Raw genomic sequence first — 14,832 nt, forward strand, 5'->3', positions numbered from 1 at the left:
ATGCCACAACACCAGAAGGGTAAAGACTAGCACATGCCACATCAGCTCACAAATGCCTTGTGCTTATCGTCATCAGCCTAGGAGTGATGAGCGGAAAAAGCGCCATCTACCCATCCAGAGAGAGCAAGCCCAATTATGCTTTCTCAAGTACCTGGCAGCTGATGGCAAGCTGCATGACTAGGATTCAAATCAGCGATCTCCCAATCATAGTGGCAGCGCTTTAGAGCACTGGACCACTCGGCGCCCATATTGCCTTAATAAAGTCTTCCATTAAATCAGTAACAGCTCGCTAGCTCACTTGCATAGAAAACAAAAAAACAAAAAATAAGATTTGAATTCAATGTATTTGGCTTTTTAAGACCTTTCTCAGAAGGATTTACTGTAAGCCATCAACAAAAATTAAGGCCTTTTAGTAGCCAATCAAATTTAAACCTTGTTATGAGTTCCCACTTCTAGGTAGTTGCTTTGTGGTTCCGATATGTTCAACATGGTGAACAGGTGGTTCCCGTAGTGTCGCTGATGTCTGTTATGGTGTTGCCCAATAGTTGCTATGCTATGCTATTCCAAGTGGTTGCTACAGGTTTGCTAGGTGGTTGTCATGGTGACACTAAGTGGCTACTGTGGTGTATCTATGTCAGGGATGGGCAACTGGCGGCCCGGGGGCCGCACACGGCCCTCGTCATCACTCAGTGCGGCCCGCGAATAGATCAAAAATAATTTCATAATTTCATAATTAAAAAAAAAAAAAAAAAAAAAAAAAAAAAAAACGTAATTCTACTTTTGACCGCTAGAGGGCTGCCAAACAACCACGAAAATTGACATTGACATCCAGTCCATTGTGAGCCAGCAGGCCAAACCACAGCTCTCTCATTAGCTTCAATAAATGTTGGGCCTCTGTGGTCTAGTTTTCTGCTATTATTGAATGAGCTATTTGCAATCAGTTTTTAAATATTTTTTGTTCTTTGTTATAAATGAGTTCAAATGCCTTTTGCACTTTTATAAGCAAATGTTTTGTCCTTGTTGCTTATGAAGGACTTGTTATAATGAACTTATTTTACACAGAGGAACTACTGTATTTGCAATCAGTTTTTTAAGCAAACTTTTTGTTCTTTGATATGAAGGACTTCCTTTTTGCACTTTTTTTAAGCAAACGGTTTGTCTTTTGCCGTATTAAAATGCATTAATATGCAGAAAATAGTTGTTGATAAATGTTGGTGCTGTAAACATACAGATATAAATTCATATAAAATTTGTTCTTATTGAAAATCATTTGTAGCGTTTTTCATATTCAATTATTTGAAGTGCGAGGTCATGTGGCCCTCCAATGGTCATGCTGAAAAAAATGTGGCCCTCTCCATCATGGAAGTTGCCCATCCCTGATCTATGTGCTTAGCAGTAGATAGAGCACCAGTTTATTAATGACAGGGTTGGGTTTAAGAATACAGCACTTAACCCTTACTGCACCCTTACAGGCACTGCACTATTTGCTGTCCACCTGCGCTCACTATATATATATCACCATGTCAGTGTTTTTCACTACTGTGTACGTGTCTGTTCACTGCTCGGACGGGTTAAGGGTGGAGGCCACATTCCATCTGCGTGTCCAGCACAAATATGGTGAACATGGTTGTCATGTCTTGTGTTGTTTGCTAGATGGGTGCTACAGTTTCAGGTATGAGACATTATTTAGCGCTGCACATGGACGCATAAGCTAATTTGGATAAAATAATAGATAATTGATAGATAGTGAACAGAAATTAGACACATCAAACACATAGCCATTTTCAAATCATGCACTAGTGGAGATACAGACATTATTTAGGGGGTTGTAAAACTAGCACTATTTGGTCTGGTTACAACGGACGCAGGTCTGTTTGTACATTTGGTGCAGTTCATTTGAGCAGATATATTATTATTATAATTATTAATCGCGCCTGGGTACAGACTAAAAGAACCAACCAAGAGTCTTGGTTGGTTCCAAGCGATGTGATTTAAAAAAAAAAAAGTTTAACCTGATTAATTACCCACATAATTACCACGACTATGGACAAACTCTCTCTCCATGCTTAGCAGTTTTCACACTGAACAGAATCATCAACTGATTTGCACTAGGGAAAACTACAGTTTTGAAAACACCCTTAATTACCACAATACACTGCATAACTGTTATACCATCCAACCTTAAACTAGACTTTTTTTGTAAACTAGACTGGTTGTGTGTCTACTGGGCTTTAGCTATGGGGATGCCGATATCGCCCTAAAATAATATCAAGATATGTCATGGTATTTTCGCAGTAACAATATTTGTGGTGATATGACAAAACACTAAATATTTTTTTTATTATATTATTGCATACAATATGATATGGCACACCCCAAACTAAGATATTAAAAATGCAGATTTTTATCAGATTTGTAACAGACGTCAATGATCCAGAATTTCATGATACTAATAATGCACTCCAAATATCTTTATACATCCAGGATTAAAGTAAAATGAATGATACTGGACAGATATGATCTGTCTCTAGAAGATATATAATGGGAAATGAGAACAGTGTGAATTTTTCTTTTGCTAAAAGCATTAAAAAAGTAGTTTCATGATGTGATACTTAGAGGTGGGAGATAAGGCATGATATTTTAGGGTATAATGTCGTTCACGATATTCAAAAACATTGGCGATATTATTGTGTACGATACGATATAGAACACCCCTAGTACTGTCTGCAATTAAATACAATTGTAAGAAACACTATTTTTAAAACATTAGTTGTCTTTTTTCATACTGAACCTTTTCTTTTCTTTTTGGGGTTGTAGTGGGTGTAGTGGGTCTGTGTGGGTGTTTATGTATATGTGAGTCTGTGTATGAGTAAAACCTGTGGGACAGTGCTGTGCTCGGTAGCTCCCTCAAGACTTGGCATGGCCAGGGCAGTCAGCTCCTTCATGGTCATCTTCAACAGGCTACAGCTAGAGGCCTTTGGCTCAGACGACAGCAGAGCCTGCAAAATTAGTTCCAGAAGAAAGAGTTTACAGAACATTATCGGATCTTGGAGCTGGTGCTATTAGATACTGATTACACTCAGAACCAACAAACACAACTGTTACTGTCACTCACTGATTAAATCCAGTGCATACACACTGTAACTAAGTAACTGAGGGCGATTGTACAGCACACGTCAGTGCTGGAGACACTGACAGCATTAATAGAACTCATAAGCGGCCTCAATCTGCACAGCGTCCACTCCCCGTTCTCCCTCAGTGGACCGCACCCCGCTCTCCTGTTCAGAGGGGAGATTCTATGGGACACTGATATGTCCCACGGAGAACGTTGCTCAGAGTTAAGTCCCATTACAGAGCTGAAATATCATTCGCAGTGTACGTCTCTGAGGGGACGCAGGGAGTGGAGTGAGCAGGATTGTGCTGTGTGAGCTCAGGATCGTTGTTCCACCGAGTCCCGCTGCACGGCAAGCCGCAGGGTGTGACCTCACCACGCCAGCCTGCCTTTTCCGGAGCATACCGCAGGAATGCGCGCTCCTGCCAAGGTGTTGTTGAGTTTATTCGTCCTCTCCCTCGCTTTCCCTCTCCCGAATTCTAAATCTTCCCCTTCAGCTCGCATCCAAAAAGCTTATTAGTTTTTCTTGACCTCAGCACTCAAGTATTCCCATCTCTCAATGGGCCTTCCACTGGGAAGCAATTCAATAACAAAAGCAAAATTAAATCAATGACTGATATCCGGCCTTTTACATAATGCTGCGGCTCGAGGCAGCTGCAGGGCAATGGTCCATGGGAATTGAAGTTCTCGGTAAGGAGGAGCAGGAGAGGATTCCTGGAGATCAGAGATGGCACAGTTCGCACTGGTTCTCATTTAGAAATTGAATAATAAGCATTGGTAATTACTAGGATGGTTTTATCCAAACACAGAAGACAATTCATAAAACCACACACCAAAACTGCAAAATATCTCATATATCCAGCAAAATGTATAAAGAAATTGTACCAAGTAGCAAACACTTCATTCATATTACCAGCTTTCTGTCTAACCAACCAACACTGTTGGGCACAATGAAAAACACCAATATAATAAAATAGTTCAGCTCATCTTTAATGACATGATCTGATGCTTTAAAAGTTGTTTTATTCCTCGAGCATGAACTTTTCTACCACTAAAACTTTTCTCTACATCTTCCTCTCTCTGCATCATCTTCCACTGTTATTGTAAAAACTGTTATTGTTCACCTGTGCTCTTTTTATAGTGCTTAGATCCTGATTTAAGTGGTAACTATTAGTCATGGAAGAGTTTGGTCAGATTGCTTATGTTGTATATTGGCTTATGTTGAGTGGTTTTAAACAGCAGTGTTTAGATATGGAAACATGTGACTTAATTTCAGAGTGGTGTGTGCAGAGAATCGTGTTCAGTGCATTTAAGTGACATTTTAAACTGCAAAATGTATGTAAAGCAGAAAATATGTTCAGAGTGTTGGGGACTTTTGTCAATTTAGTCAATGTCAATTAAGTGTGTTAGCTATCGGAAAAAAGTCAATCACAATTAGCATTTGTGATGCAGTGACATGGAAATTGGAAGCTGATGCTGATATGCAGTCTCTTCTGATATCGTTCAATATTATTTTAGAACAACCTGCATCGTGGCCAAGTTCACACAGCAGGTAAAATCCTAAGTGTCATAGGTAACATAGGCCCCGTCCACACGAAGCCAGATATTTTTTAAAAAAAATTTTTGTCTACGGTTTGGCCTTCCGTCCACACAAAAAATAGTGACTGAAAAAACCTTCCAAGGTGGAGATTTTTGCAGTTTTTTTATGTTCTTCCTTTCCGGAGGTACAATGAGAATGAAGGTTCTGAACCAGGCATAGACAAACAAGTGCCTGGTGCGACAATTGTGAAAATTAAGTAGTTGTATTCATGTTCATTTCAGCGTTTTGAGTGGTATGTATATATATGTATATGACATTTTTAATTGCAATTTGACATACTTTATGTGGTACTGAAATCTGATACAGTACATATTCAATGTGCAACAATGTGAATTTCCATAGGTTAGAATTTGTGCTAGCTTAAAGTCGCTGTAAGTGTTTTTGCTGTTTCTTTTATCTCTATATGAGACCGTAATTTTTTATTTTTTTTTGCTCTTTTTTGTTCCATAATGTTTTTATGGAAATTAGGAAACATACCTTAGGGATCATACCTAAAAAAAACTTACAGTTGTCACCCGATACAAGTTCAGGATTTTGGATTTGTGACTTAAGCAGATAGTGAAGCCAATAACCACACACACACACACACACACACACACACACACACACATACATCTCATAGAGCTTGACTCCCTCATTAAGTGAGTATGTGAGACTGACCTGGATGTAGAAGGGGATTCCAGCACTGCGGCGGGTGGCACACAGTTTAGAAGAGGGGTCGCTGCATTTAACCTCCTCCAGAACCTCCTTTAACCATAGGGTTGGCAGCTGCTGCAGAGTGGCACTTCCGCTCCTAACACGCATGCAAACACACACAGTGGGCAGAGGTTAATCACAGCTGTTGATGATGGTTGTTTGTTTCAAGTGTAACAGCAAAACCACAGTTAAGCATTTAAACCATTATGACTCCTGCTGAAGCACATCTACTACTAGCCCACTACAACACATTGCAAAACTTTCCACACACATAAATATGCAACAATGCAGATTTTCCTTTTGTAGAAAACATTTTTTTATTTGCCAGTGCTGTGAAAAAGTATTTGCCCCTTACAAATGTTCAACTTGAATAAATTAAGTGTAATTGACAGAACCAGGAATTCTGCTCTCCAGCAGAAAATCCTGAAGGAGAATGTCCGGCCATCAGTTAGTGACCTTAAGCTCAGACGTACTTGGGTTCTGCCACAGGACAATGATCCAAAGCACACAAACAAGTCCACCTATGTATGTCTCAAAAAAAAAAAGGAAAAAAAAAAAAAAACTTTGGCTTAGTCAAAATCTGTTTGAAATGCTTGAAAACTCTCCAATGTGGCTGAATTAAAACAATTCTGCAAATAATAAAGAAGAGTGGGCCAAAATTCCTCCACAGTGTAAGACCCATTGGCAGTTATTGCAAATGCTTGATTGCTGCCAAGGGTGGGACAACTTAAGGTATTTAGTTTAAGGGTCAATGTTTTTCACAGAGTGCCAGGAAGATTTATTTATTTTTCCATTAAAAAACGAAAATATTATTTGAAAACTGCTTTTTGTATTTATTCAGGTTCTCTTTGCTCAAGATTAAAAAGAGTTTGTTAATCTGAAAAAGTAAACATGATAAAAAAAAAGAGAAGAAAATTTTTCACAACATTGTATATGACGTAAAATGACTTTTATTTTGGTGCATAAAACCAACCCAAGAAACCCATGTGGACCTCAGAGGAAATGAATAATACAAGAAGGTGAATGACACAGGCCATTTGAAGAATCGATTATTAAGAGAGTAAATATTTGACTTCTTCCAATTTACTACCGGTTCCTAAAAATTATACCCGGCTTATCTGTTAGGATTCCCTATTATAGTATTATAAAGAGTATATAGAGTAATAACCACTAAATAAATGTTAATAGCAGTAAATCAAACAGTTCAGTATTTGGAGAAAAACAATATTAGTAGGTCAGATTTAAGAAGTAAGGAGTTGAATATCAGTTGGATGTAAAGGCTCAATAAAGTGAGGTCATTAAAAAAAAAAAAAAAAAAAAAAGTACTACACATACACATTCTCAAACATAACTGCCCCTCACCGAGACCTACAGACACCAAGCCTATTGTTGTCCCCAGCCTGAGAGCTTAAACCCACATGCTGGGGCGCTAAGCCACTTTCAGACATAATAGCGTGGCAGTTACACTGAAGTTAATGCCCCAATGAGCACGGCACATGAAGGTGATGGAGCTCTAGAAGCTGAAGGGAGTGACTATGTGCATTTCCTCACTGATGAGAGGGGAGGAGCAGGTACGGATATGGGGTTTTCTGACCACTCAAAAGCAAGAAAATCATTAGAACAAGCCATGATTATTTACATCTACAGTATATACTTCAAACCATAGACTGTGTATAGCTGGACAGAGCATCGTCTTAATACTCTTGAACCATCTATTCATCCATACATCCCTTCCTGTCCATGCAGTCATTCTTGCATCCATCTGTCAAATTCTTTTCATCTATCCATCCATTTCTATCCATCCATTTCCATTCATTCATATTGTCAGTCATCCAATCTTTTGTATCCATCTGTGTCTGTCTATTGATCCATCAATCTATTTGTTTGTCAACCAATTTATTCATATCTATCCATCAATCTATCCATCAATCCATTTATCCCTCCCTGTCCATCTAGTCATTCTTGCATCCATCCACCCATCAAATTCTATTCATCCATCCATTTCTATTCATCCATTAATTTCATATTTCATATATCCATCCTGGCTTCTTTTTCAGCCAACCTCACTACTGCTAAAGCTGAATTTTATCACAATAAATTCAGCTCCCTCACAGACTCCCGGAAACTATTTGCTACATTTAAATCACTACTCAACCCTCCGCCTCCTCCTCCGGCTACATGCCTTACGGCTGACACACTTGCCTCATTCTTTACTGGCAAAGTGGCGGCCATCAGCAACCAGTTTACTGATGTACAATGTAGCAGTCCTACTACATCCTCTACTGCCCGGTGTCCCTCCACCGAAGGCGTTGCTTTCTCCTCGTTCAATCCTCTCACTGAGAACGAGACACTGGCTCTCCTAACACGTAGCCGTCCTACTACGTGTCCGCTTGACCCAATTCCTTCAAACCTACTGCAAACTATCGCACCTGCAATCATTCCGGCTATCACTCACACGATCAATGCCTCTTTAACTTCTGGTGTATTCCCGACTGCTTTCAAACAAGCACATGTGACACCACTGCTTAAAAAGCCTTCTCTCAACCCCACCCAGGTTGACAACTACAGACCGGTCTCACTGCTACCCTTTCTCTCTAAAACACTAGAAAGAGCAGTTCTAAATCAGGTCTCTGGCTTCCTCTCCCATAATGACCTTCTGGACCAGAACCAATCTGGATTAAAAAAAGGACACTCTACCGAGACGGCTCTGTTGTCTGTGACTGAAAGCGTTGAAAACTGCCAGAGCTGCAGGTCAGTCCTCAGTGCTCATTCTGCTGGACCTCTCGGCCTCATTTGACACAGTCAACCATGACTTCCTCCTAACTATACTCTCAAACATGGGGATCGCAGACAATGTGCTGTCATGGTTCAGATCGTACCTCACTGGGCGCTCGTTCAAGGTGTCGTGGCAAGGACAGCTGTCCTCAGCCCGCTCCTTATCCACTGGGGTTCCCCAAGGTTCGGTACTGGGACCCCTTCTCTTCTCCATATACACCACCTCTCTTGGTCAGGTTGTCCGCTCACACGGATTTTCCTACCTTTGCTTTGCTGATGACACCCAGCTATACCAGTCGTTCTCACCTGAAGATAACTCAATCTCTGCACGGATATCGCAGTGTTTCTCTGACATATCCTCATGGATGAAGGAGCATCGCCTTCAATTAAATCTCTCAAAGACTGAACTTCTGGTTATACCAGCAAAACCATCTTTTCAACACAACTTCTCAATAAGTATCGACTCTCTCTCTCTCTCACCGACAAAGGTTGCTAGGAACCTGGGTGTTCTGGTTGATGACCAACTCTCCTTCACGCACCATGTGGCCTCAGTTGCTCGGTCCTGCCGCTTTGCGCTCTATAACATCCGAAAAATTTGACCGTTCTTGACGCAACAGGCCACCCAACTCCTGGTGCAAGCGGTCGTCATCTCACGCCTCGACTACTGCAATGCCCTGCTAACTGGCCTCCCGGCCTGTGTAGTAAAACCACTCCAGATGATCCTGAACACAGCAGCACGTCTGGTCTTCAACCAGCCAAAACGGGCACATGTCACCCCGCTGCTCATTGAGCTCCATTGGCTACCAGTTGATGCTCGCATCAAATTCAAAGCTCTTACAATCGCCTACAAGGTGATGACAGAACAGGCTCCTTCCTACCTGCACTCGCTCCTGAAAGCTTACGCTACCTCCCGGCCGCTGCGCTCCTCCAATGAACGTCGCCTCGCTTTGCCAAACACTCACACAAAGCAATCCAGACTGTTCTCATACAGAGTTCCCCAATGGTGGAACAAACTACCTTCCACTACCAGATCAGGAGAATCTCTCGCTATCTTTAAGAAACTCATGAAAACAGAGCTCTTCAAAGAGCACTTACTCTCCTAACACCTCTAACACACTAACTACTTCTAAACCTCATTTCCTTCTTCCCCTCCTTCACTCCTCTATCCTATTATTCCCCTTTGACCTCCTTTTATCCCTATCCAAAGATGTTTTACCTTTAAACTTATTTTACATTGTACTTGACTATTGTAAGTCGCTTTGGACAAAAGCGTCTGCCAAATGTAATGTAATGTAATGTAATGTAATTTCCTTCCACCTGTGTCGGCCGTCGATCCATCTCTTCATTAAACAATGTATTCATATCTATCCATCAATTCAGCTGTCTATCAACCCAGTCATGTTTTCATCCATTCAAACATTAATTTCTGTCCATCCAGTTTTTTCTTTTGTTCATCCATCCATTTTGGGCATCCTAAATACTAGGGGTGTCACGATTCTCTAAATCCTTAATCCGATTTTAGGGTCACGATTCGATTCGATTTTCTTTTTTCTTTTTTTTTTTACAGCTGAGAGGCCTAAGCCAGTTTTAGATTAGTCTATGGTCAGTCATTGGTTTGATTCATCAAATTTACAATATCTTATTTCAAAAGGTGGGCTTGATATAAGTGATGCAAAGTGATTCAAGTGATCTGTAATACACCACATTAGGCACTAATGGTCAAATTTAAATAATTTAATTAAAAAAAAAAAAAAATATATATATATATATATATATATATATATATATATATATATATATATATATATATATATATATATATATATATATATATATACAGTGCCCTCCATAATTATTGGCACCCATGGTTAAGATGTGTTCTTTAGCTTCTCATAAATTGAGTTTTGTTCAAAATAATATAGGACCACGATGGGAAAAAAAAGTAAAGTCCAACCTTTAACTCAAGTAAATTTTAAGGGGGAAATAAAATCCCTGACTAAGAAATAATTATTCTTCATAAAATCACCTGTTCCACAATTATTGGCACCCCTAACAATTCTTAGGAAATAAATTTAATAAAAGTATTTCTGTCACTTCTACAGTAGTTTACGAAGTTGATCAGAGTATGTAGGAACATTTAATTAGTAATTCACAACTTCCTGTTTCCCTGGGGTATAAATATGACGTGACACAGAGGCCATTTATCTTCAACATGGGAAAGACAAAGGAACATACCATTCAAGTGAGGCAGATGTGTGTTGACCTTCACAAGTCAGGCAATGGCTACAAGAAAATCGCTACTCGCCTACACCTGTCCATATCTACTGTCAGAGGAATTATTAAGAAGTTTAAAACAACTGGAACAGTGGTAAACAAGCCTGGACGAGGACGCAAGTTTATTTTGCCACCACGCACAGTGAGGAGAATGATAAGAGAAATAAAAAGTTCTCCAAAGCTCACTGTTACAGAATTGCAACAAATGGTAGCTTCTTGGGGTCACAAAGTCTCCAAAACAACCATCAGGCGCTATCTACATGCCAACAAGCTGTTTGGGAGGCATGCACGGAAGAAACCATTTCTCACTCACAATCATAAACGCAAACGTTTGGAGTTTGCTAAGCGGTACTGGGACTTCAACTGGGACCGTGTGCTTTGGTCAGATGAAACAAAGATAGAGCTTTTTGGCAACAAATGCTCTAAGTGGGTCTGGCGTAACCCAAGAGCTGAGTATGCAGAAAAGCACCTCATGCCCACTGTGAAATACGGCGGGGGATCAGTGATGCTGTGGGCCTGTTTCTCTTCTAAAGGCCCTGGGAACCTTGTTAGGGTGCATGGCATCATGAATGCTCTAAAATACCAGGACATTTTAAAACAAAATCTGGTGGCTTCTGCCCGAAAGCTGAAGATGGGTCGTCACTGGGTCTTTCAGCAAGATAATGACCCTAAACATGTGGCCAAATCTACACAGAAATGGTTCACCGCACACAGAATCAAGCTCCTCCCATGGCCATCTCAGTCCCCAGACCTCAACCCCATTGAAAACCTGTGGGGTGAGCTGAAGAGGAGAGTGCAGAGGAAAGGACCCAGGTCGTTGGATGATTTAGAGAGAATGTGCAAAGAGGAATGGTCAAAGATCCCTCTTTCTGTATTCTCCCATCTTGTGAAACATTACAGGAGAAGATTAGGTGCTGTTTTGTTGGCAAAAGGGGGTTGTACAAAGTATTAACATCAGGGGTGCTAATAATTGTGGCACACATGATTTGATGTTAAATAATTATTTCTTAATGTGGGATTTTTTTCCTACTGAATAAATTCACTTGAGTTAAAGGTTGTATTTTACTCTTTTTTTCCATCGTGGTCCTATATTATTTTGAACAAAACTCAATTTATGAGAAGCTAAAGAACACATCTTAACCAGGGGTGCCAATAATTATGGAGGGCACTGTATATATATATATATATATATAATAGCTGCGCTATTTGCGTAGCGTGCTGCGCCGTTTGCATAGCTTAGAGGGAGAGATCGTCGATCATCTTTTTTGACTTCGATGCTCGAGACCATGACATAAAATATCAAAATCGTGACACCCCTAATAACTACATTCATCCATTAATTTCTGTCCCTCTCTCCAACTTTTCTTTCATCCAGTCATCCATCTATGTAAATTTCTGTCCATTCGTTTACACATCCATCCATCAATCTGTACATTTCTGTTCATCCATCCATCCTGGCTGTTAAGTTATTGTGTCTTCCGTCAGATTGGATGAAAGTTGTCAGTTCAGATTTTCACTCCAGCTACAAATGTATTGCCTGACAACGTCTTGAAGCTTCAGATCAGCACATAACTTTCATTTCACTTATTATTATTTACTTGTTACATAAATATACAAGCTCTTTTAAAAAATATTGTACGAATTCATACTACTAGAAAACAATACGACAAGTGTGCCGTGTGTGTGCCTTTGTGCCTGAGTGTGTGTGTGTGTCCTGTGCGGGCAGAGAGGGCAGTGAGGAATGCAGGCCTCCTGTTCTGAAAAAGAACCGCTGTTATACAAGAAGCAGTGGACCAAGCAGCCTAGATCAAACAACCCACCCAGTACACACAAACCGCCCAGCGCACACGCGTGCACACATACAAGATAGGCACTACTTACTGACACACACACACACACACACACACACACCTCACTCTGGAACATACCACCCGGAACACAAAGGCAACCTTCAAAAAGCAGCAGTTAAACACCCCACAATCAACACCTCATAAGGCACTTAGGGCACGCCAGTCGGTGTGTGTGTTCACACACGGACACACTCACTCCACACACACACAGTCAGCAACACCTCACAGTCTCCAACCAAGCTAACCCCCTCTGCCACAAACGCGCAGTTAGTATGTTAGCTAACTCACTGCTAATGTTAGTTAGCACTCTATTAAGATTTGTTGTCTCCCTGGATTAGATGTTTACAATAGGCCATTGTGTTTTCCCACCAGCATTAAACGCACCATCTGAAAATATAATACCTACAGCAAATTTACAGTAAATTTAAGACAATTTCAGAACTTAATTACCAAGATTTAATTTAAAACATTTTAAGACTTTTTAAGGACCCGCAGGAATCCTGCTTTCTGTATATTATATTATATAATTGCTGCACAAAATGATTGTGTGAGTATAATGTACAATTTTAAGGCATGACAATGATCTAAAAAAATGTTAAACTTATATCCAAGCCAAGAACTACAGTATTTAGAAACCTGTGTGGCAACAACAGGTAAGGACCAAATAAAAATGCTACAAAATGCATCACTGACAATGCTCCTCATTCTCTTAGTGTCCTGTTCGTGTCACATTAGCAGCAGCGAGAAAGCTCATTTCCTTTACGTTCGCACAGAACCACATTCCGGCGGCCGCTAAAGCTCAGCTCACCAGATGTGGATGCTTTCTTGATCTTTGGGGGAGCGGCTACTCAGTTTCTGGCCCTGCCTTTCAGGATAGCTGCTGAGAGGGTGCGTGGGGGAGCTGAATGCTTCAGGTATGCACGATGCTGCCAAAGACAACATCATGTGTTCTTCTGAAGCATTCCTTATTGAGCTAGCTGAGACAGAGAGAGGCCTCTGAGATCAGGACAGCTTCGTACTAAATCCTGGAGTTTGTATCAATACTGTGAAGTGGGGGTGGGGAACCCAAAGCTTGAGTCGATTACAGTACTGACCAACTGACCAACTTTACTCGATAAGAAAACCGTGAGAAGAGTTAGATATGCTTGAGAGAGAAAAGCACATACACCAAACTGTGTACTAATCAAGCCTTTCAGGAAAAGAGTTATCCAATGGATACATGAAATAGGAAGATATATACAGCTCTGGGGAAAAAAAAAAGAGACCATTTAAAATCTTGATCTATAATCAAGAGGAAGATGGAAGCCACCAGAAGTGGTGTAAAGTTATCCAAAAGCAGTGTGTAAGACTGGTGGAGTGATAAAAATGTCAATGTCACATGCGGGGAAAACAAAAAAAGGGACCCTTTCACCTACTGTGCGAATGCAGCTTAGGAGACTAGTTATCTTTAGTGGCATCAAACAACCCCAAATATCACATCTACAGATTTACAGAACACAGCAAATCAGCCTCACCTGCACAGCATGTCAGTCAGCCTCACAAAGCCCACGTAGGCCAGTTCAAAAGCCCCCCTGTGCCGAGACTGAAGAAGCTGCTCCCGAAAATACTGTCCAACACCTTTAACCTGGAAAAAGGAGAAAAAAAGATAACAGATGAGAGCAAATAAAATCAAGAAAGAACCAAACTTGAAGGTGCATAATGCCAAAACCAATACATCAACACTGATAACATATTTTGCAAAAGCCTGTTCCACAAATCAAGCCTCAAAGGACCCATCAAACCCCCACCAGAGTGAACTGGATTAGAGATATGTTTAAATCAGCACATCTTCAAGTGGTTCATTAGAATGCACTCAGAGGTGAAGCTGGAGGAGTAATGAATTCAGCATTCCAGGGAATTCAACAGGGAACACGGAGTACAGAAGTTGATTTATTCGCAGGGAAAGAGGGCCAGGGTTTTGTCAAAGTGACAGCTCAGAAGTGACACTTCTGCACTGGGAGAGGAAAAAGCCGGAAAAGAGGGAAAACGTCTCAAAAATATCTTAGGAGGACACATTTCAACAACCCAATTAGAACCTTGTCCAAGTTTTTGGTGGAAAGAGCTTGATGCTTGAATCCTGGATTTGTTTGTTGGTGAAAATCTGGTAGGAACGTGCCTCAGGTCTACTCCTGCTAGGCCCACTTCATTGAGACAAGCCTTGGGAGAAGCCCCTCCTCAGAGGCAAGCAGCCAGGCAGGGAGGCAGGCAAATCGTGGTTAAAGCCTATGGTCTGAGTCGACTCTGGAAAGGCTATTTATGTTGCGCTCCAAACAACCGTTTAAGCGCTTCAGCTCCAATGGGACTTTATTTAGTCTGACGCTTCCTGTTTGCCGGTTCTGCTGTTTCTCTTCCCCATCCTCCCCTCCTCCTCCTCCTCCTCCTCAGCTCCACGTGCGCACAGAAATTTCCGAACTTTTTTCCGCAGCTGGCTAATTACACGGTCGGGGTCAGTGACCTAAATAGCAGCTTTTCCTCCGAGACTGGCC

General features: G+C 40.9%; 1 protein-coding gene across 2 annotated transcripts in view; it reads right to left on the reverse strand.

Moving 5' to 3' along the window:
• Positions 1–14,832, reverse strand: part of thada (THADA armadillo repeat containing) — a 147,888-nt gene that overhangs the window by 99,040 nt on the left and 34,016 nt on the right. For both annotated transcript variants that reach the window (XM_049481770.1, XM_049481771.1), the window contains exons 22-24: positions 13,822–13,931; positions 5,373–5,505; positions 2,877–2,999 (exon numbers count right to left, since the gene is read on the reverse strand). In XM_049481770.1, coding sequence (XP_049337727.1) covers positions 2,877–2,999; positions 5,373–5,505; positions 13,822–13,931 — 366 coding nt within the window. The remainder of the gene's footprint in view (positions 1–2,876; positions 3,000–5,372; positions 5,506–13,821; positions 13,932–14,832) is intronic.

This window comes from Astyanax mexicanus, chromosome 7, assembly GCF_023375975.1.
Source record: "Astyanax mexicanus isolate ESR-SI-001 chromosome 7, AstMex3_surface, whole genome shotgun sequence".
NCBI classification, from domain to species: domain Eukaryota; kingdom Metazoa; phylum Chordata; class Actinopteri; order Characiformes; family Acestrorhamphidae; genus Astyanax; species Astyanax mexicanus.